Source organism: Pleurodeles waltl, chromosome 8 (genome assembly GCF_031143425.1).
Source record: "Pleurodeles waltl isolate 20211129_DDA chromosome 8, aPleWal1.hap1.20221129, whole genome shotgun sequence".
Taxonomy (NCBI): domain Eukaryota; kingdom Metazoa; phylum Chordata; class Amphibia; order Caudata; family Salamandridae; genus Pleurodeles; species Pleurodeles waltl.
The window spans coordinates 459511564-459532304 of NC_090447.1; the positions used below are offsets into that span (position 1 = coordinate 459511564).

General features: G+C 44.5%; 1 protein-coding gene across 1 annotated transcript in view; it reads left to right on the plus strand.

The window, feature by feature from the left end:
• Positions 1-20741, plus strand: part of NPAS2 (neuronal PAS domain protein 2) — a 611171-nt gene that overhangs the window by 497106 nt on the left and 93324 nt on the right. Inside the window, exon 15 of the mRNA XM_069204404.1 lies at positions 11477-11623. Within this exon, the coding sequence (XP_069060505.1) occupies positions 11477-11623 (147 nt within the window). The remainder of the gene's footprint in view (positions 1-11476; positions 11624-20741) is intronic.

Genomic DNA, 20741 nt, shown 5'->3' on the forward strand with positions numbered 1-20741 from the left:
AAGCCTGACTGCTTTTGTGCCAAGCTACCAGAGCGTCAAGTATAGGTTTATCTACTGACTTTTGTGGTTCCACTCATCTCACTAATAACCCAATTTCTTACACACCTCAACCTCTGTTTATGGCTAACCATTACTACATACACATTTTGGCTGTGAGTAGTAGGAAATTGTTACAATCTCAATAAAAGAACATATAGTAAACTACATAACCTTTACAGCATATAGTATGTACACATGTAATACAGGTGTTGATTGCATATCATGATTTATGATAACGCCCTGTACTTTTACTACAGTATATACATGACTTTTGCATGATCATGGCATAGGTAGATTCCTTGTTAAGTTTGTCAAAAGCTCAGCTAGATCTTCAGTTTAGTTACTTGCATTGTTTAGTTGTATTCATAATTTAAGTACTTCTATGGCTAGCGTATATCACTGGACATCAAGTATGTCCTTGGCTGTGGTATGTCCCATGGCTCAGCTATAGTTATCCATTTAAAAAAGAAAATCAGGAATTTGCAAAGATCCATCATGTTCAAGGTTCAGGTATGCCTATCATCTGGTACATTCAATTATTCTAATGTGTCATGAGTGAGCACCTCACTCCATGGCATCACCTCCCCCAATTATGTCATGGAGTAGTTCATTGCTTATTTATGTCTATGATTGATGTACATTCATAACTTGGGCAATTTGATTGGTCTGTTTTGTCCTTTGTTCAGATATACCGGTGGCTCACATATATTGCTCTTTGAGTGTTTAAGGCTCATGTATTTGTCTGGTTCGTTTATGACCATAACCCATATATCACCAGTTTTAGGGTGTGCTATTGACTCAACATTGCCCATAACCCAATGTACGAAAGAAGCTTAAGAATGCCACAGCTTATGAATCACCATAGCTTAGGTAATTTATAAAAATGGGAAGAGTCATAGTCGTCAAGCTGAGAACTGAGCTCCACATAAACAGCGCCTGAAGAAAGTTCTACCTTTATCTCACAAAATGACATTGTTTGCCTGTAGGAATACTAATACATGTTCTTATGAGTTCCCTAGGGAGAGGAGGTTGAGATACTAATGTTCTGAGTTGGCTTTCAAGTCATCTAAAGAGCAAATATGCAGACAATTAGTTCACCTTTATCAGTGCTATTCAGCTATTGAAAAAAAAACAGCAATTCAATTCACAGAAGAATACATAATGATGTATACATCTCAGAAGGTAAATTTAGGCTTGTTTCCTGAAGTCAAGAATTTACAAGGAATAATACTTGATGAATCAAACTTTGCAATATCTTCAGAGTTCATTCCCAACTGACAGCTACTCCTAAAGACCCATTCAGATACCGACCAATATCCATCTTTCTTCTTCCCAGCAAGATTATGGGAGCCAAGATCATACAACAACTTTACAGTTTTCATAGTAGTCAGTAACATTCACCACGACTGTCAACCAGGGTTCATATCATGCTGGGGCATAAACATCTGGTTTATGTCACAGAGGAACTTCTGTCTTTGCTAGGCAAGGACTCACTAGAAACCATCATCCATCCTGACTTGTCAGGTACCTACTATACAGATATCAAAGAAATACTCTTGTAGCGCATAGAACAATGGGCCAGGGTCACTAAGTCAGCTTTAAAGTGGATCTGGTCCTCCCTGATTGACTGAGGTCAAACAAGTGAAAATCAGCAGTGTGACATCATCAACCATACGCACAATATGTGGGGTCCCTTAGGGTTCATCAGTTTCAGTCCAACTGTTCAGCATTTGCCCACATCCTTTTGTTGAGCGTAATTCCGCTTTCATTATCTACAATTCCAGATGCATACTAATGTTACTCAAATCCACTTCTGCTATAAACCAATAAAGAGAAACCAATTGATTGTTCCAGTATTTCAAACTTTCAAACTGAATCAGGCACATCTCTGATGGTGGATGCATCTTAATCAGCTCTGCACTCGGAGCCCCAACATCTGTCATTTGTCCCCTCTCCCGCTGTGCATCAAAGGTCAGGAAACACATCACCACCCCCTGGAGAAGTTTTACCTCTAGAATGGCCACCTGGCAAAGATCACACTCTCAGGAGTGACCATATGCATCCCTTGACCCACTGGCGCTAGTCGAAAACATGGCGGCTGCATGCTGAGCGCTGAACTGATGCACCCGGTTGGGACGCATGCCCACAGCTAACGAACCCCGTAAGCAGTGCCGCATCCTGTGGGTGCAACGCCCGTTGCTGTGGGTGGAAGACACCATTACCTCATCACATGAGCTGTGCGGGAGTGCGGAAATGCTGCGATACCCCGAGGTACTGTTCTAGCCCTAGGGGGAGGCACTGCACTATCGTGCATACTGGACAAGCCTGGCGCGAGACCTGGGGGGAACGCGGCCCAGATACATTACAGAAAATCTCACTAAGAGAGACAGGACAGGGAGTGTACCATTTATTCCCCTTTTTCTCTTTTCTGCAATCATATAACAGAGGATCACACAGCAGCACTCGTGAAAGGCCCCCCAGGAGGCCTTGCCACACTCATCGGCTTTTAAGGGAATTTGAACAACGCCTGGAGAACTGCTACTTGACCCTGCGCCACTGCGGCAGACCCATAGGGCCCCTTGGAGATTTGGCGGTGGTAAACAGGGCCTGGGCGGTGGATTGCCCAAAGAGAGCTGTTGAGCACCGGCACTGCCACCATAAACCGAGCTCAATAGTATGCACAAAGCGTCATCCCGCTACTGTGCTGTCCCTCACTGCTGCCGATCTCACAATTTCCTTTTGAACAGCACAATGGACCAGAGTGGACACTGGCAGCTAAACCAAACGTGTCGTGACCTGCCACAGCATATGATTTTATCATTGTGGCTTCACTATTGCCTATGGGAACTGCATTATTGCGGGCAGCTAAGCGAAACCCTATTGCACAGGGCACTATCGACTGAGGTATACCCTCTAAGACTTCGACGCCTAATGATTGTGTTGTCATATTGGGGATCCCTGGATGCTCTATGATCACCTCCCTGCAGCTGGAGTCACCATTGGTTAACAAAACTGGAGAGCATAACCAGACCCGCCTAGCCAAGGTCCTGCACTTACACTTATCATCTTCCCACCACGTCATGCGCAGGCTGCCCATGCTGCAGTGTAAGGTACCCTTGAAACACCTGCAAGCGGGATCCTTCTCCTTGGTGCCTGGTTTCTCCATGCTATACTGAAACACCAGCGAGGCCAGAGCAATAAGGAGGCGCACATGCACCAACACACAGGGACCGGTAGCGCGCCCATCCACAGCACCAACACTGAACAACATTGGGCTTCAAGATGGAGACATGCAGGACTGTGGTGCATCCATGGACGCCAAACTGGACATGGCATTGGCAGCAATAGAACACACAAGGACCTCCCTAGAAACTAGGATTGACAAAGTGGCCTCCGTCCTAACCTTGCTACACATGGACCGCCGCAAGCTTGTGGAGAAGGTAGTTGTCACGGAGCATACCGTTGCGGAACTCCAGCCGACAACTCAGCAGATGGAATCATCCCTCCAGACCTTGTCAGAATGCGTGCGGATTTTAGAGAAACAAGCAGAGAATGCGGAAAGCATGTCTAGGCATAATAATATCTGCCTAACTGGGCTCCTGGAAGGAGTGGAAGGACGCAATGGAGTCTCTTACATGGAACAGTGGCTTCGTGAAATATTTCTGCCAGCTGCCCTATCACAGTACTTCTCAATTGAACATGCACACAGAATGGCAACATGCAAACCTCTACCTGGATCCAAGCCCCGTCCACTGGTCATGCGCCTGTTTCATTATAAGGACAGGAATATTATCCTTATTGAATCCCGCAAATTAGCCAAGATAAAAGTGGGCAATGCCAGCATCATGTTCTTTCCAGATTACACAGAATATATATAACATCAGCATAACTCTTTCCTAGCCATGAAGCGCCATCTCCCCGGGCTGGAATTGTGATATTCACTCCCCTTTCCGGCACAATTGCGGGTGGTGTCAGATGGCACCATGCACTTCTTTGACAATCCGGAGTCCGCCTTGGAGTGTCTCGAGTCTACTGGACGGCAGAAGGACCACAGGCCCTCCCCTCAGAAGGCGAGACAAACATCCCTGAATCGTCATTGCCGAGGGCGCTGGACTGGACTGATCAACTGGCCCTCCCTGGGAACTGCACCTAACCTGGAGCAGATCATTGCAGAATGCTGTCTGGCATTTCAGCAAGCCGCTGCTCTCGCAGAGACGAGACAACACTCCAGCGCAGAGGATGATGTGGCTAGATCTTCTGGTGGCGAAAGCTCCATGTCCACCTGGCCACCCCATCTGGACTCAGAAATACTGCCAGAAGTGAAACCACAAACAGCTGATACTGTTATATGAAACATTAAGTCTGCCCATCCCAACACACATTCCAGCACTTACTACTCTGTCACTTACGCCTTTGTACGTAACAGCTGTTCCATTGCAGGTTCCTACGGATCGGACAAAGTGAATGGTTCCGCAGTGCGCAGGGCTCCTGACTTGTATACACTCGCACACTGACCTGTGATGCTGCCAGTGAGAGTGGCAGTACCCAACCTGTGAGGAGGCACAGCAACCGTGATTGATTGTGGGCACCCGTGATATTGGTAGACACAACACCTTATAACCATTTCCGACACCCCACACCCATCATAGTGTGAATTGTACTGTTCTGAGTTTGGACAACCACTAGTTGCTGTGCACTGTCCCAATGGTATTTTTCCATTCCTCTCTTTGGTACCACTAGTTATCTTAAACACGTTCATAGTTATACACTCCGTAGGATTAATGGATATCCTTTTAGTCACCAACACCAAAGCCTCTGCTTTTCCCGGCCCCGACGAAGTGACTCTCTAACCTGTTGCCACTACTACACTCAGAATTACACACACTAAAATATTAACAAGGAATGTGCAAGGTATTCATACTCCTAAGCATTGCTACACTATCCATTCCTACCTCAAGAGACATAGGGGGTTATTACAACTTTGGAGGAGGTGTTAATCCGTCCCAAATGTGACTGATATACCACCAGCCGTATTACGAGTTCCATAGGATATAATGGACTCGTAATACGGCTGGTGGTACATCCGTCACTTTACCAGCACTTTTGGGACGGATTAACACCTCCTCCAAAGTTGTAATAACCCCCATAATGTACACATTGTACTTCTACAGGAAATCCATCTGACGCACCTAGAGACATCTAGGCAGCACAGCTGGTGGCACAGGCAATTTTTTATGATTGGTTTCTCCTTGTACTCTAGAGGGGTGCTCGTCTGGATTCATTCAGGGATGCCCTTTGTTGTGGACAAGATGGTGTCGGATACAGAGGGACGTTATGTGATCGTACAAGGTAGGTTAGACTGACACCAACTGCTATTGAGGACAAACTGTGCCACCAACACCAAGCAGGAATCCTTCCTTCGCACGCTCTCTCAGGTGCTGTCCCCCTGGGGTGAGCTCCCTTGGCTCATCGGAGGATACTTCAATAGTGTGCTGGATGTTAACTTAGATAATTCCTGCCTCTGTCCCGCATGGTAGCCACGTCTAACGTGCAAGCCCTGCATCCAGACTTATATAAGGCATCCTGACTGTTGAGTATCTTGGCCGTACCCACTCAAATCACAATCCCCAATATCTGACTCTGGCATGGGAATCGGTTTGGCCTCCAGTTCCCACCTGGTGCCTCCAACCGGCAGCACTGGAGGACCCGCCCTTTCAATCCTCTATTGATTCTGCCATCAATAATTACTTTGAACACAACGCCAGCATGATCGACACACTCAGTAGAATGGGATGCGTTCAAGATGACATTGAAAGGACAATGTTTAGGGGTTAGCTGGAACATGCATCGTAACCTAGATAATAACATCCTTGATATAGAAACTAACTTACTTCATCTTGAAACTGAGGTGGCAAATGGGACAGACTGCAAACTTAAACTAGCAAAGGCACAACAAGATACCTTGGAGCTTCTAGAGCATCTACACTTCCTTCATTATTCTGCTCATTCAGCCAGGATGCATGCCACTGTGGACAGAGCTGGTGCTTTGCTTGCCTATCTAAGAATCCAGGACCTGCCAGGCAGACAAATTACAGGACCCCACTCGACATTGGGAGACATGCTTTACACACAGCACGAGATACAGAAGGAGCTCACTCGCTACTACACTACAATTATATACGTCATCAACCATTACTACTTAGGGGCGTATTGCTGCTTATTTAGACACAGTACCTTTATCTTCTATTACACAGGATCATTGACTAGAGCTAGACAAACCAATAACACTCTTTGAGATTCACAGAGCTGTATGTGATTTGGCTACATGGAAAACACTGGGACTTGATGGATTCCCAGTGGAGTTTTACAAAACATATGCCCCGCTGTTGGCTCCGCAATTGCAGGTGGTGTACGAAGAGGCCCTACAGGACGCATGCCTACCTGTCTCCATGAGGGAAATATTCCTTGTACCACTGCCTAAACCAGAAAAAGACCCTTCATCGTTGGGCACTTATCACCCGTTAGCACTCCTCAACACTAATGATAAAATACTGGCCAAAATCTTGGCGGGCCGTGTGGCCTATTTGATACTTACACTGATGCACTCAGACCAAAATGGTTTTGTTCCCTCCCGGGTGACCTCATGGAACCTGCGCAGATTCTTTTGAATTCTTGAATGCGCTCGGGAGCAGTGGACCTGGAAAAGGCCTTTGACTCTTTGGAGTGGCCTTTTCTATTCGAGGTCCTCCTAAGATACGAACTCAGAATTTTCTTCCTGCGCCTTATACACCTACTCTATAGTCTGCTGCTCGCCACAGTTAAAATGGGATCCCTCATATCTGACCCACTTGAAATACACAGAGGCACTTGTCAGGGTTGCCCCCTCTCCCCGTTATTGTTCTCCCTGGCAATTGAGCCACTAGCAGCAGACCTACATGCATGGAGCAATGATTGGGGCATACCTCTACCCAATGGTGTACACACCATTTCACTCTGTGCAGACAATATACTTGTATACCTTAGTGACATCTACTCTATGCCGGACATGTTGCCCCACACCCTCAGTACATACACTGACCTCTCCGGTCTGGACTAAATCATGCCTCTTCCCTCTGTGCCCGGCGGCACCAAGCCCACAAGTCACAGGCAGGGATCTCCCTCGCCTGGCAGCCTCTCACCTTCAGATACCTGGGAATCATGGTGTATCACACACGTTGACTTACTGGACGGCAACATTACACACACAGTCACATCGCTCTGATGGCAGATGTCATTCTGGAAGTCCCTACCACCCACAGTGACAGGGCGCATAGCCCTATTTAAGATGGTCGCCCTACCTAGACTCATACTATTTGCAAACCTATTGACCTACTTCTCACCCTCATTCTTTCGGACTCTTGAGAGTCTGCTCGGAGATTTTGTATGGAATACTTCTCGCCAGTGCGCGGCACTTCCCAAACTTTATCAACCAACTGATTGGGAGGGGTAGCAGTACCGAACTTCGAGCACTACTATTTTGCCTCCTAGCTGCAATGTATGTCACGACTCACGTGCTGCTTGCGCCTGGAATCTGCAGATCTCGTGGCGTGGATCTTGAGTGTTCGGCTTTGGCCCAAAAAGGGGCGACTCTTTCTGGTAGCCACGGTGCTGTAGGCAATGGAAACGCCAAAAACAGACCGTGACCTTCAGAAAATAGCGCCAGAGGGAAAAAAAACCTTCCAAAAAAGGGGAAAAAACCTCCAACAGAATGACTCCTGAAAACAAGAACAAAAGAACAGGAATCAAAAAGAACTGAATTCAAATAGCACAGAATTGGCGAATTCCAGAACCAAAAGGCAAGGAAATCAGGAGCGAAGACACCATCTGAACAGAAAGTGTTGCAGCGCAAAGAAGAGAAGAAAACACCGCCCTTAAATACCAAAAAACAGGAAGTGACCCACAGGAAGAAAAAGGACACCATCTAAGATAGGGAAAAGTAGATAGAACAGAATAGAGTAGAAACCATAGAGACTAGGGAATGAGGAATGCTGGGAAGAAAAAGGTAACCTGGGAAGGGGGAAAAGACATAAAGGAAAGTGCAGCAAAAACCCAAGAAAGAAGAAAGAAGAAAAAGAAGAAACAAGAACAGGTAAGAGGGGTCAGGAGACCCCAAAAATGCGGAGGGAGAGAGCAGTGCGAGGCCCCATGTAAGGTCTGGGGCCTCGTAAAGTACAGGAAAGGCTCGGGGCGTGCCGCGTCTTAGAAACGCGATGCGCGGCCCGAGCCGAACGCCCGGCTTGTGCCGAACACTCGGCTCGCGCCGCGCGGTGCGGCGCGACAATGTATGGCGCTCTGGATGACTCGTCTTCAGCTGTCGGACACTGCAGCTGCGACGCCTACCTTGGAACACACCTGGATATTGCACTTATTCTACCCCTGCACCAAGGCTCCTGCACCCAAACCTTCACTCTTATGGGTGACATCATTGCTACGGCCAAAGCCTCTACCTCACGAGAAAACGCTCACATATGCCCCAGTCCTGGCCCTACTGGGAACACAGATGGTGGAATATGTAACTCTGGAGCAAAACTGACACCTGGCATGAAGCAGGAATACATACAGTAGGAAACTTGTATGACATGGGAAACTTCTTACTTCCAGGGCACAGATGAGGAGTGGGCAAATGCACCCAGGTCAATTTGTGTTGTCTAACTAATTAATCGTGTGCTGAGGAAGGAATGGGGCAACATGACAACAGAGCCACTCACACACTACACTTTCCAATATCTTCAAGGACACGGCAGGCGTCTTATTCATTGGCTAGCCGATTTTCTGTGCACACACACGGCACCCACACTTGCGACACTCCGTCCTCACTGGGAACGGGATCTTGACAGGCCGTGTGTAGAGAAAGACTGGACTGTTATTCTGGAGAGTCCTACTCACATCCCCTGTAGTGTCTGATTTTGTTTAATTCAGCTATACATTATACATAGGGCATATCTCACACCTGCCAGAATCAACAGATACTTTCATCTCACAGATGCAGTGCCCCTGATGCTATCTGATGGAAGCGGGCCTTCTGCATATGCTATGGTCCTGTCCCTGCCTGTATCACTATTGGTGGGGAGTGACACATTACCTATCCTTCTGCACTTGATGAGACATTTTGACTGCATGGGAGGCATGTGTACTGGGCTTGTATCGCAGGGGCAAAAAACAGAAGGTTACGTCCTGATTCATAGATCTTGGCCTCCTTCTAGCCGAAAGACTCATCACATGCAGGTGGAAATCACCTGATCCTACACTGCTGAAATCCTAGATGCAGTCATTGACGACTTGGTCGCTAGCCAAAAGTACTGCCCTATACAGGGAGGGACTCCATAAATATCCTATAGCTGTTGCCTGGGATGCTTTCATGACTGATTTCCATACTGCAGTGCACGGCCCCTTAGGCATTATGGCCCATATTTATACTTTTTTAGCGCCGCATTTGTGTCCTTTTGTGACGCAAAAGCAGCGCAAACTTACAAAATACAATTGTATTTTGTTAGTGTGTGCCGATTTTGCGTCAAAAAACGACGCAAATACGGCGCTAAATAAGTATAAATATGGGCCTATATCATCTGTTGCGGAGTCCGCGTCGCCGATAGCGATGCGGACCCTGCCTCTAGCGATAACTGAGCACCATTAGGCATTAACCCCAGACTGGGCACTTCCTAGCATAACACTGATGGACACAGGAGCACTTCACTGTCATATATTTCACTTTAATCTTGTGTAGCACACGGTAATATATGGCAGAATACTTAAGACATATGGAAATTGCAATTGTGATATCCACGGAGTTTGTTGTCACATATGGAATAAATTGTTTAAAACTGTTGCCAGGCATTTCATCCATACCTGGGCTCTGCAGCTGCCCTATGCTTTAGCCTGTTGTGACATACTTAACCTGTATTGTTATTCTTTAGCTATTTTGCTGAACTATGCCATGAGCATCTGTAGTATGTCCTTGTCGATCAAAACAATAAACACAGATTTAAACAAAAAAAAACAAATATAAAACACACAGGTGAGACTACCTTACCATTTATACTCATATTAATAAACCTGAGATTGTGGTTTGATTCAAATCCGCGGATAACAGCGGCGTTGAAAAGCTCCTGCTCGTGTTGGTTGGAAGGGTGCTCCCATTACTAAAAATGAATAATGGCATGGAGCTACAAGAGCACCAGTGCCGTTACACCTAACATGTTCTATATCAGTGCCGCAAAGAAGGACTTTCAGAAACTTGAGAGGTTACAGAAAAGAACAGCAAGGACGTAGTTTGGCCGTAGGCCCAACAAGCAGCATCTCTGCTCCAGACAGATGATCTCCACAGTGGCCTAGTATTCAAAATACTGGGCTCGTAATCACTAGAATCTAATAGTCAACAGACATATCGATCTGGGTCCAACCAAAATGAATGGCAAACACAGAGGTCCTCCAAAGTCGTCAAGAAGTTCAGAACAAAAGGAGAAAACATGCAGCTGCATGAAGGCAATGGTTCATAAGAAGAAATTCGAAGTTCATATCTATTGTGCAGCTTGGCGAAAATATTCTGATGAGCCTCAAAACATAACATAAGAAGGATTTTGTCGACTGAACTGTATTCATGCCAAGTTCCTAACTTTTCTTTCCCCTTATAGTTAGAAGTCAATGATTGCACTTTTCCTATACTTTACTATAGGGAGCTTTCCACTCTCAAACCTGAAGAAAAAAGACGTAGAAATGTTATGTTACATATTAATGTAAATTCATGTTACATGTTCATTTTAAATGTAGGACAAAATAATGAATTAAATATTACATTAAATACATTAAATTAAGTTTGATAATTTATATTTTTAAATAAAGTTACACTTATTTTTAAATGATCACAGAAATAAAGAGACTAGAAGTAAGAGGAATTGAAATTACCTACTCCAGAAGACACTTGGGCCCATATTTATACTTTAATAGCGCCGCATTTGCGCCGCTTTTTGACGCAAAAACGGTGCAAAGTTACAAAATACAATTGTATTTTGCTAGTTTGCGCCGTTTTTGCGTCAAAAAATGACGCAAATGCAGCGCTAAAAAAGTATAAATATGGGCCTTGGTTTACAATATGGACGACTCCGCTTAAAACGTTTAAATATGTGAGATTTACTGAAAATGGATGTGAGATACTGACATGATGGAACAAGACCCTAGTACTACTGAGGGTCATGCATGTGCGCTGAGATGGAATTTATAAAGGTTGTGGACACATTACCATTTCTTGATCTCAAATATTGTTAATCTTAACCTTAATAAGATTATTAGTTTTCTAAGACTAGGAAAAGTTTACTGGAAAATCCAACTTTGTAATGATCTATTGGATTATATGAACAACATTTGGTGTGGGTAACTAATTATGGTGGTTTGCTTTCTAAAGTTGTCAGCACAGTTTGGAATGTTTCAATCCATTAAGGACCAGCTGGAGCAACGAACGCGAATACTACAGGAAAACATACAGTGGCAGCAGGAAGAACTGCATAAAATCCAGGAGCAGTTGTGCTTGGTCCGTAATACGAATGTGCAGGTGAGAAAGTGGCTCATTCGTGGATTACTAGGTGGTGTCATTTATCAGATGATCTTAGTAAGTGTAATTTTTTAATGCACAGATGACTGCAACACATCACAAGTATATTAGCAGTTTACTAGCTGCAGAATATTGACAAGGTAAAGGAAAGTATAAAGTAAATAATTATCATATTTATACCACTACAGTTGTGTATTATAGTACATTACAATTCAGATCCTCCTTACATTTACACTCATAAAAGGTGTGGCTATTTGTAACATATCCCTTTGCCAATTTTCTATCCCATTATTCTCTGTTAGTTAGTACCAGTTTTTCGGCTGTTGTTTTTTTGCCCAACCCTCTTTAAATTCTAAAGAAAACTCTTTTACTACAGTCCAGCTACACTGGAAATACAGATGAGCCAGTGTGACAGTGGCCTGTAAATGTATGTGTCTGGCATTGAGAAAGTGATGGGGACTTCTCCCCAGATACCTTGTAACTAAAACAGACATTAAGGCACTCATGATAATTTTGCCAGAATTTTATGCTGGGAATCCCACACTACACGTGCTCACTTATTTCCATGTCAAGCACCAGCTGCCTTCAGTGTGATACACATTCGCCCATCCGTGAGATGAAGACTGCTCCTAAAGAGGCCCACCTGTTTACTATCTTGATGACTACATACCATAATTGACATTAGCATAAGATATAGGTGTGCAGGAGAGCTTTGTGTGTTGGTCATTTCATAAAGTGAATGGTGCTGGCCAGTCGATCAAAGACATTGGTACAGTGCAAAGCTGCGTCCTGGCGCTCACGGCTTAGAGAGAATGACTGCAAGCGACAGCAGAGCAGGGGGGATTAATGTTTATCAAAAAGAAAGGTTTTCAGTTTGGGTTTTGTTTAAGATAGAGATCGAAGTAGCCATACGAAGGATAACTGGGAGAGCATTCCACAATTTGGATGTACAAAACATAAAGGAACTGCCTCCCCATCTGATTTTGGAAAAGTTTGGGACCTGCATCAGACGAAGGTTATTAGACCTGAGCAATCTGCATTATTTACAAGGGTGAACTCTATTTCTCAAATATCACAGGCCTTCACCTGCGAAAGCTTTAAATGCCAACATCAGGGCTTTAAATTTGAGGCGCTTTGTCACTGGCAGCCAGTGAAGCTGCTTCAAATGAGGCAAAATAGACTGCCGAGGAGGCACTCTCCTGGCAAATCTTGCTGCTGCAGTTTGAACGATCTGAAGTCTACAAATAAGAAAGGCAGGAAGACCCAAATAGAGACTGTTAGCTTAGTCTAAATGGAATGTTACCAAGGTATGAACCGTTTTTAGGTTGAGCATAGCAGCGGGCAAGCGCTGCTTTTCCGACATGTTGGTATGTATCTGGGCTTTTAACCATGCCCACCGCACGCCCTTCGCTATCCCTCGTTGATGGGCTTGCCTTTCAATAATCCTTTCTTTTAGTTGGTAACTGCTTTACGTTTGTCCCTCATTAAGGCGTTTTTGTTACCACCTTAGCCATCGACCCTGTTACATGAATAATGGCACTTTTGCCGATAACTTTGACTGCAAGTAAACCTTTTTTTCTTTTTCCTTTTGTCTCTCTCTTCGCGCTCAGGGCGGCACTTCGAATCGGCTGGCTTATGTCAACTGGTTTACTTTTTAGGTTGAGCGTTAGCGTTCGGCCTGCTGTATACTAAAGAATACAAGAGAGTGAGTTTCAGCGTTCTCATTTGTTAGTTGAAGTGCCCTTCAAAAATCCTTGCTTTCTAGTGGTCAGTTCTGCCTCTTTGCCCTGCCTTTTTTCACTTTGGGAGCAGCACAAAGTACTGTGTAATTACGCTTTGTCCTGTTTATGTCTTCTGAAGGGGACTTTTTCTTTCAGTATTGGCCTGTTTGCCTTGCACTGTGTGTGTGTGCGTTCAGTCCCTCCTCCCCACCAGCTCCCTCTGTAAACATAAACCAACATCAGAGGGGGTCGTTTCCAGGGCCAGCTCACCCTGGCTCTCGCTCTCTTCCTCTTGTTATTTTTCATCTGTCTGGCAATAAAAGTCCAGTCAGTAATTTACAACGCTATGAGCTCTAACTAGAGCAAACACGAGAGCATCGCATTCCAAATGCTTGTTTTTTGTTCCTTCAATCACGGTCCGCCGCGTCACTTGATAAGAAAGGAACTGGTACAGCTGCCTTTATTTCCTGCTCTCCGATTAGAAGGGAGCCTATATTTTCGTTAAAGTCCATGAATTCCGGATGCGTGTTTACGAGCCGCATTGTGATTGCGCTGGTAATCGCAGTGCTGCGCGAGAGACTGTTCTTTCTCTGACACAGACTACCCCAGACAAAGCCTGAGTGAGGCTGTGAGCAGACAGCCTGCCTCCGGGCATGCCGTAAACAGCCACATTCCAGGCTGTAATCATGCAGACAGCAACTCCCGTCTGATCGTAGGCAGGAAGTGCCCGCTTTGTGCTGCCAGCCATCACAGGCGCACACGCAACAAGGGTTTAAATTTAGCCCAGGCTTTCCTCTCAGCAAAATATGGGTGGGTGGTGTCTCGGGATGCAGGCGACCGTGACAGCCCCATTATCCAGCATTCGCAAACTCTTCAAATAAACGAGTAGCTGAAGAAGGCAGAAACTGCCAGTTAAATTAACTGAATGACGGCTGTGAGCATGACTGCGCAGAAACTATCTTGATATGCTTTTACTATGTTTTACTGAGGTTTATAGTTGTAAAAAACACGTTCAAAAACATGTTAGATGCGAAAAAGCACGTCTAGTGTCTTGTTTTTCCACTGGCGCCACCCACGTCCACCACCGTTGCCTGGACAGACTACGGCAAAGCTAGACTGCATGGAGAAAGTAAGGCTGCTTCCCATAAAAACTCTGATACCTACCAAAAACAGTATGGGCCCCCATACAGTCTCCCCACACAGCAAACACTGACACTTAACAAAGAGATGTCTTGAAAAACAGCATATATATGTTCCGAAGTTGCATGTTGATGAAATCATAAGAGCCAAAGCCTCAATTTCATATGTAAAACCTTTGGCGAGTCCTGACATTTTACTAACATTTGACATGGATCCTTTGGGCAGCTCTGTGGAATAATTACAGGAAAGTTCTCCGAGGTACAATGTAATGTGTAAATAATCATGAGGTCAGAGCCATTAAACATGTGCACAGAGGGAAGGAGGTCTTTCCTAGGTGGTAAAGGTAGGTATACAAAGCAAGGGAGTCTCAAGCAGACCAGGAATTGCAAGGAGCAGACATTTAGCAAGCAGAAGGTTTCAGGTACGGAATGGGGTTCACATGCAGGCGATACCCAGGCAGGGACCATGATACACGCACTGCAGAGTCATTATATACGCAGATGAAGGGACAGGAGTGGGAGGCGTACTGTCTAATGCAGGTAGTTGGAGGCCTCGTCTGGCGTTATTGGTTTATTGGTATGAGAGCTCAGTGGCAGACAAAGAGGTCTCGGAAGTGAAAGAGAGGTTCACGGATGGGATCATAGACAATGAAACTCAGACGTTCAAACAGACAGAGGAGCTTACATATGTCCAGGGCTTTAAGTGTGGCGAGTCCAGTCACGGCTCAACTCTGGCTGTAATTTAAAAGCCATTGAAAGGGGCCCGTCTGAACCCTACATTCATGTGTTTAACTTTACAAGCAAAGACACAAATTTCTTTCTCCACTTTTTGTTCAATAACCCTAAACATTATCATTGTGAGTGATGCTGTCCCTTGTAAAATGTTCACAAGTTATTTCATACTGCATGGTACATGTGCTTCTTTTTAAGTCACTCCTGTGACAGCGCATGCACTTTCGCTTGAGAGAGCTATTGTATACAAGGGGCTTGCTTAATATTTGTTAGGCTCATTGTTACTCTTATCTGCTGCTTTCTAATTGGCTGTGTGCTGGCTTCACTTCTTCTTCTCTTCGTTGGAGCTTGGACAAAGTACTGACTGAGCTTAATAGCTTACCCTCCGCTGATCATGCTGTGATTGAGGTGATTAATTGTTGAACCTCTTGCCAGTTGTATGCCACATACACTTCAGAGAACCCTTTTCAGTGGCGAGCGCAAAGTGCTCCGTCCCGTGTTGTATTCTCTCTTTGGGCTTCAAACCATGCCCATGTCACATCAGTGTCTTTCATTGGTTCATGGGCTTGCCTTTTTAAATCTGCTTGCCTTCATTAGTGAAAGGCATGCATAAGTCAAGCCTTTTCTGGTGTTTAGCCCTCCTTGAGCGCAGCGACCAAGTACTGAAAACATACGAGGCTCCACGTTTTCCGTCCGGTTTCTTCACTACTTTTTCTCTTTTTTTCGCAGCGCGATCTCGCTGGGCAGAAGTTGAGCGCTTTGCATGACATGGACCCTGTTACATAGTTAATTGCACTTTTGCCGGTTACCTAGATAATTGCACGTTTGACGGTTACATCGATAATTGCACTTTTGCCGATCGGTTTCACTACGAGTGAACTTTTATTTCCCTTTGTGTGTCTGCTTTGCAGTGACGGCGGCCGTCAGTTCGCTTATGTGAAACTTTTACTTTTCAGTTTATATAGCAAGAAAAGTCCAGTTAGTTATGTGAAACTGTTTTATTTTCATTTTCAATCTATGTGGCAAGAAAAGTCCGGTTAGGAGTTTACAATGCTAATTGCTCTAGCTCAAGCAAACGCGAGACCCATTGCATTGCAAATGCTTGTTATTTTCAGTTTGTGTGGCAAGAAAAGTCCAGTTAGTAATTTACAATGCTAATAGCTCTAACTCGAGCGAACGCGAGACCCATTGCAGTTCAAATGCTTGTTGTAAACAGCTGTAAATCATGTTCTTATGTGGTCACTAATGCTGCTGCTCCTGTGAGTCCATATGGGACATACACTTTTTAGCTCAGAAGGGGCAGATGAGCACCAAGCAGATAGCTGTTTATTTCTGCATCTACGGACCATGTTTCTGCCTTAACATCTAGTTTTGATTGTATTCATCATTCCTCAAAGACCCACGTACAGTTTGTGCCACTGCCCAGTCTGTTTTCAAGAACATCAGGAGTTTGCCAATTACCCCGTAATGGATCAGCTGTTTTTATTTCCATGATTATCAACCTTGTTATTTCTGCTTTCTGTTCCACTGTTTACGATAAAATGGATATTTGCAATTTAGCCATAAATTCTGTGCTGGTGAGGCAGGCTTCCGCATCTGGCGCTTGTTGGGCACACTGCTATATTTCCATTCTCACATTTTCTATAAGCCTGTCATCATTTGGAAAACATATCCAGACTCTATAATGGAGTATGTTATATTATATATGGTGTATGGAAATACTATTGACAATGGGCATGCTCCCAAGACTTTACTGTCTGAGCCGCAAATTGCTTCATGTAACAGCATCACTTACTCAACTCAGCAGTAGTCATGTTACCATTATTGGAAAGATGAAATGCTAAACCGCCACAAGAGGATTCATACCGGTGACCTTTAGAGTACTCACAGATTTCTGCAGTGTTATTGAAACACACTGAGGTATTTTACTTTCATATTTAATATTTCGGAGTATTAATGCAGCTTTCCCAGATGTACCATGCATATACTTGCAAATAAACCAAAAAAAAGGCCAGACACATCTTCATACATGCAGTAGGGGGACACAGGTGTGTGCTAAAAAATGGAAAGACATTCTGACCGAGAGAACAGGTCTGCTTACAAGAGAACATTCCCACATTCCAACAGCTGACCTGCTAGTGACCGCAGTGCACATTGAAATACACTTCAGTGCACTGTGCATGCAACACAGTGAAGTGCTTTTATCATATTTTGACCAGAATGACTCAGGGGCCAGGACGTCTCGGAGAGTTGAAATACACAGGAGGCTGAGACAGATCCCAAGTTGAATGCACTGACGAGACGGCCAGGGCAACCTGGAGAAAGAGCAGCCCCTGGAAATCTCGAACCCTGACACCAAGGGCCATATGTATGAACACATTTTCCCATAGACGTAGAATGGGTAAAAACCTTTGATACATCTGGCCCCAAGTCCCTTAAACTAGGATAAAATTGGCTCCTGTGCATAAAAAGCCTGACCTGAGACAAATGATTTCCTAACATCACAAGCAATTGTAAACTATATTAGACCCCTTTGAATGCCAACTGCTCTGTTGGAAAACAGCTTTGAGAACATTGCAGTGGTAACAGCGATTGTGTTCTCCAATTCAAAAACACATTTAAAGGGTAAATAAGGGCGTAACATAAAAGATAACTATCGCATTAGTTCCGAACGTGGAGTAATTACCTAGCAAGCAATAATTTGTTTATAAATCTGACATCTTCTCCCTGTTCTTTGTTTCATTTCATCATCTAAAACATTCTACAATTGTTGAATAAAGCAATTTGACAAAAGCAATTAATCATCGCCCCACTCCTGTTTTAAATAGCACTCTAGCAATTTTTATGCACTACGAGGTAGAACCATACAGAATGTGTTTTACGGGCCTTGTTTGAAAAATATTCCATTAGGCCTACTGGCCATTTATATGCAGGGCCACTGGAACTATGTGTCAAAAAGGACTGAAATATGTGGCATGGTTGACCAATTAATGTGGCAAAAAAGTCCAGTTCTGTATTTGCAATGCCAATAGCTCCAACTCAAGTAAATGCAAGACCTATTGCATTACAAATGCTTGTTTGCATAGCCTCTGGTACCAGATGCAACACTTTCTTTAAAGAGTTAAGCATAGTGAAACAGACCGACAAAACATTCTTAATTTCCGTAGAAAAGGAGAGGACCACATCAAATACTATTCCTAGATTTCTAGAGTGGAGGCGGGAGCGGGAGGTGGGTTTAGTTCCTCAGGCCATCATAAGCTGGAGGGGGTGAACTGCAGGGTCTGAAAAAAGGACCACGTTTTATCAGAATTTAGTTTTAGGATGTTACCATCCATCCAGCCACAGTCTCTCTTAAGGCACTCCTTAAATTTGATGAGGGCATAATCCGAATGTTCCTGAAAGAACAATAAGAGCTGGGTGTCATTGGCATAAGATACGACCTTCACACCCCAGAATTCAATCAGACCAGCAAGAGGTGCTGGATATAAGTTGAAAAGGGTATGGCTCAAAGCTGGGCCATGAAGATCTCAATATAAAAGGGATTTGGGGAGCAATGAATAAGGATGGAGATGTACCCTTTAAGATCTGTCCTCCAAGAAGGATTTCAGCCAAAAAAGAGCCCTGCCTTTGATGCCTGCCAATCTAAGTCTGTCTAAAAGGGTGGCATGAGAGACCATTTTGAACACTGCAGAAAGGTCCAGCAAAACCACCATCGCTGAGCATCCACTGTCCAGTTCATCTTTACCATACTCTGTAACCTCCAGTGATGCAGATTCAGTGCACCAACCTTACTGAAAGCCAGATTGCGAGTCATGAAATAGGCCATTAGATTCCACAAAACAAGATAACTGGTGTTTTACCAGTTTGTCCAGCATTTTGCCAGCTGTCTGCAAAAAAGAAATGGGTCTAACATTGTTTCAAAGCAGCAGGATCTGCATTAGGTTTCTTAAGAAGGGGCAAAAGGTAAGCTTAATTCTAATCAGAAGGAAAAAGACCTACTTCCAAGGAGGTGTGCCAAATTGTATAGAGCACTGAGTTAATGGTGCGGGCAGTCATCTTAAGGATTCGAGATGGGCAATGGTCCACAGGGGAACCTGATTAAATTTTTCGAGTTTCTTCAGGGAAACTTCCTCTGAAATCGTGACAAAATTGGAGAAAGAGGATTGTGAGGCTTCACAGAATTTGCCTGTGCCACTAATACAGTTCATGTGTGGAAAGTTGCCTATCATTAATTAATTATCTCGTGGAAAAAGGAAGATAAATCATTACAGAGTTTGTGGGAAGGACTAACATTTCTTTTTACAGCCTCAGTAGAAAAAAATAAATGGAACATTTTAGAAAATTCATGTGAAATATTTGGAGCCACTGCTATACGAAAGGAAAAATACTTTGCCAGTGCTCTGCAAAATAATTTGCAAACATTTCTGAGTGCATCTTTGTATTTAGTCTTGGCCTCAAGGCAATAGGTCTTTTTCCAGATTTGTTCCACTTTCTTACATCAACTCTTCTCTTAGTGAAGGGGAGAACCAAGGGGCCGATGGCTTAGTCCTTTCCGCCACCTGAGGTTTAATTGGCCCAATACAATCAAGGGCATTGGTGATGCATTTTGGTTATATCTCTGAACCACGGGTGCCTAAACCACCCGTGGCTCAACAACGAGGTCAGAACAACTACCTCGTTCTAACCACTAATGCCTTTACCACAAATGCGTTTACAACGATTTTACCGTTGTAAATGCATTCCCGGTAAAGGCATTAGCAATCAATATGCACGACCCAGCATGCTTCCACCCCAGCCCCCCACCCCACCCTTTAAACCTAAACCCTGACCCCCCTAAAACCTAATCACCCCCACCCCACCCCACCCCAAAAACTAAAAATACCCCGAGTCCCCACCCGACCCCTAAAACCTAAACACCCCAACCCAACCCTTAAACCTAAACCCTGCCCCCCAACCCTAATCACCCAAGCCCCCCCCCCAAAAACAGCCCCAGTCCCATCGCAACTTACCTCCTCCTTCACCGCGTTCACTCCGACTCCCTTCTTCTGTACCTTAACCATGCATGTACATTGTTCAGACGTGTGTGGTTAACGTACCAAAACCAGGAAAACGAAAGCATTGTTTCGTTTTCATTTTTTACAACCTCATGGTTCCGGACTCATTCTTCCGGGTGTTTCCCATGCATTTCTTAAACTTGGCCACCTCCGTATCAAGAATGCCATTAGAGAAGGAGAAGTGGATTGTAGCATTTGGGAGACGGGCACGCCACGATTTTGTGCTTACCTCTGGTGAGAACTGGAGGTTTATCTAGCTTCTTCTAATTCACCACTCTATAGAGGAGAATGAAATGAGAAAATGATCCAACCAAATGAGACACTGAGCCAACAAAGCTTGCAAATGAGCGCTATTGGAAAAAATCATATTGAGAGTGTGTCTTGCCTTATGTGTAGGGGGCAGGACCAATTGTGGAAGGTTTTTGCACGCCAAGGTGAGACTGTGCTGAGCAGATTGACTGCATTTGGTTCC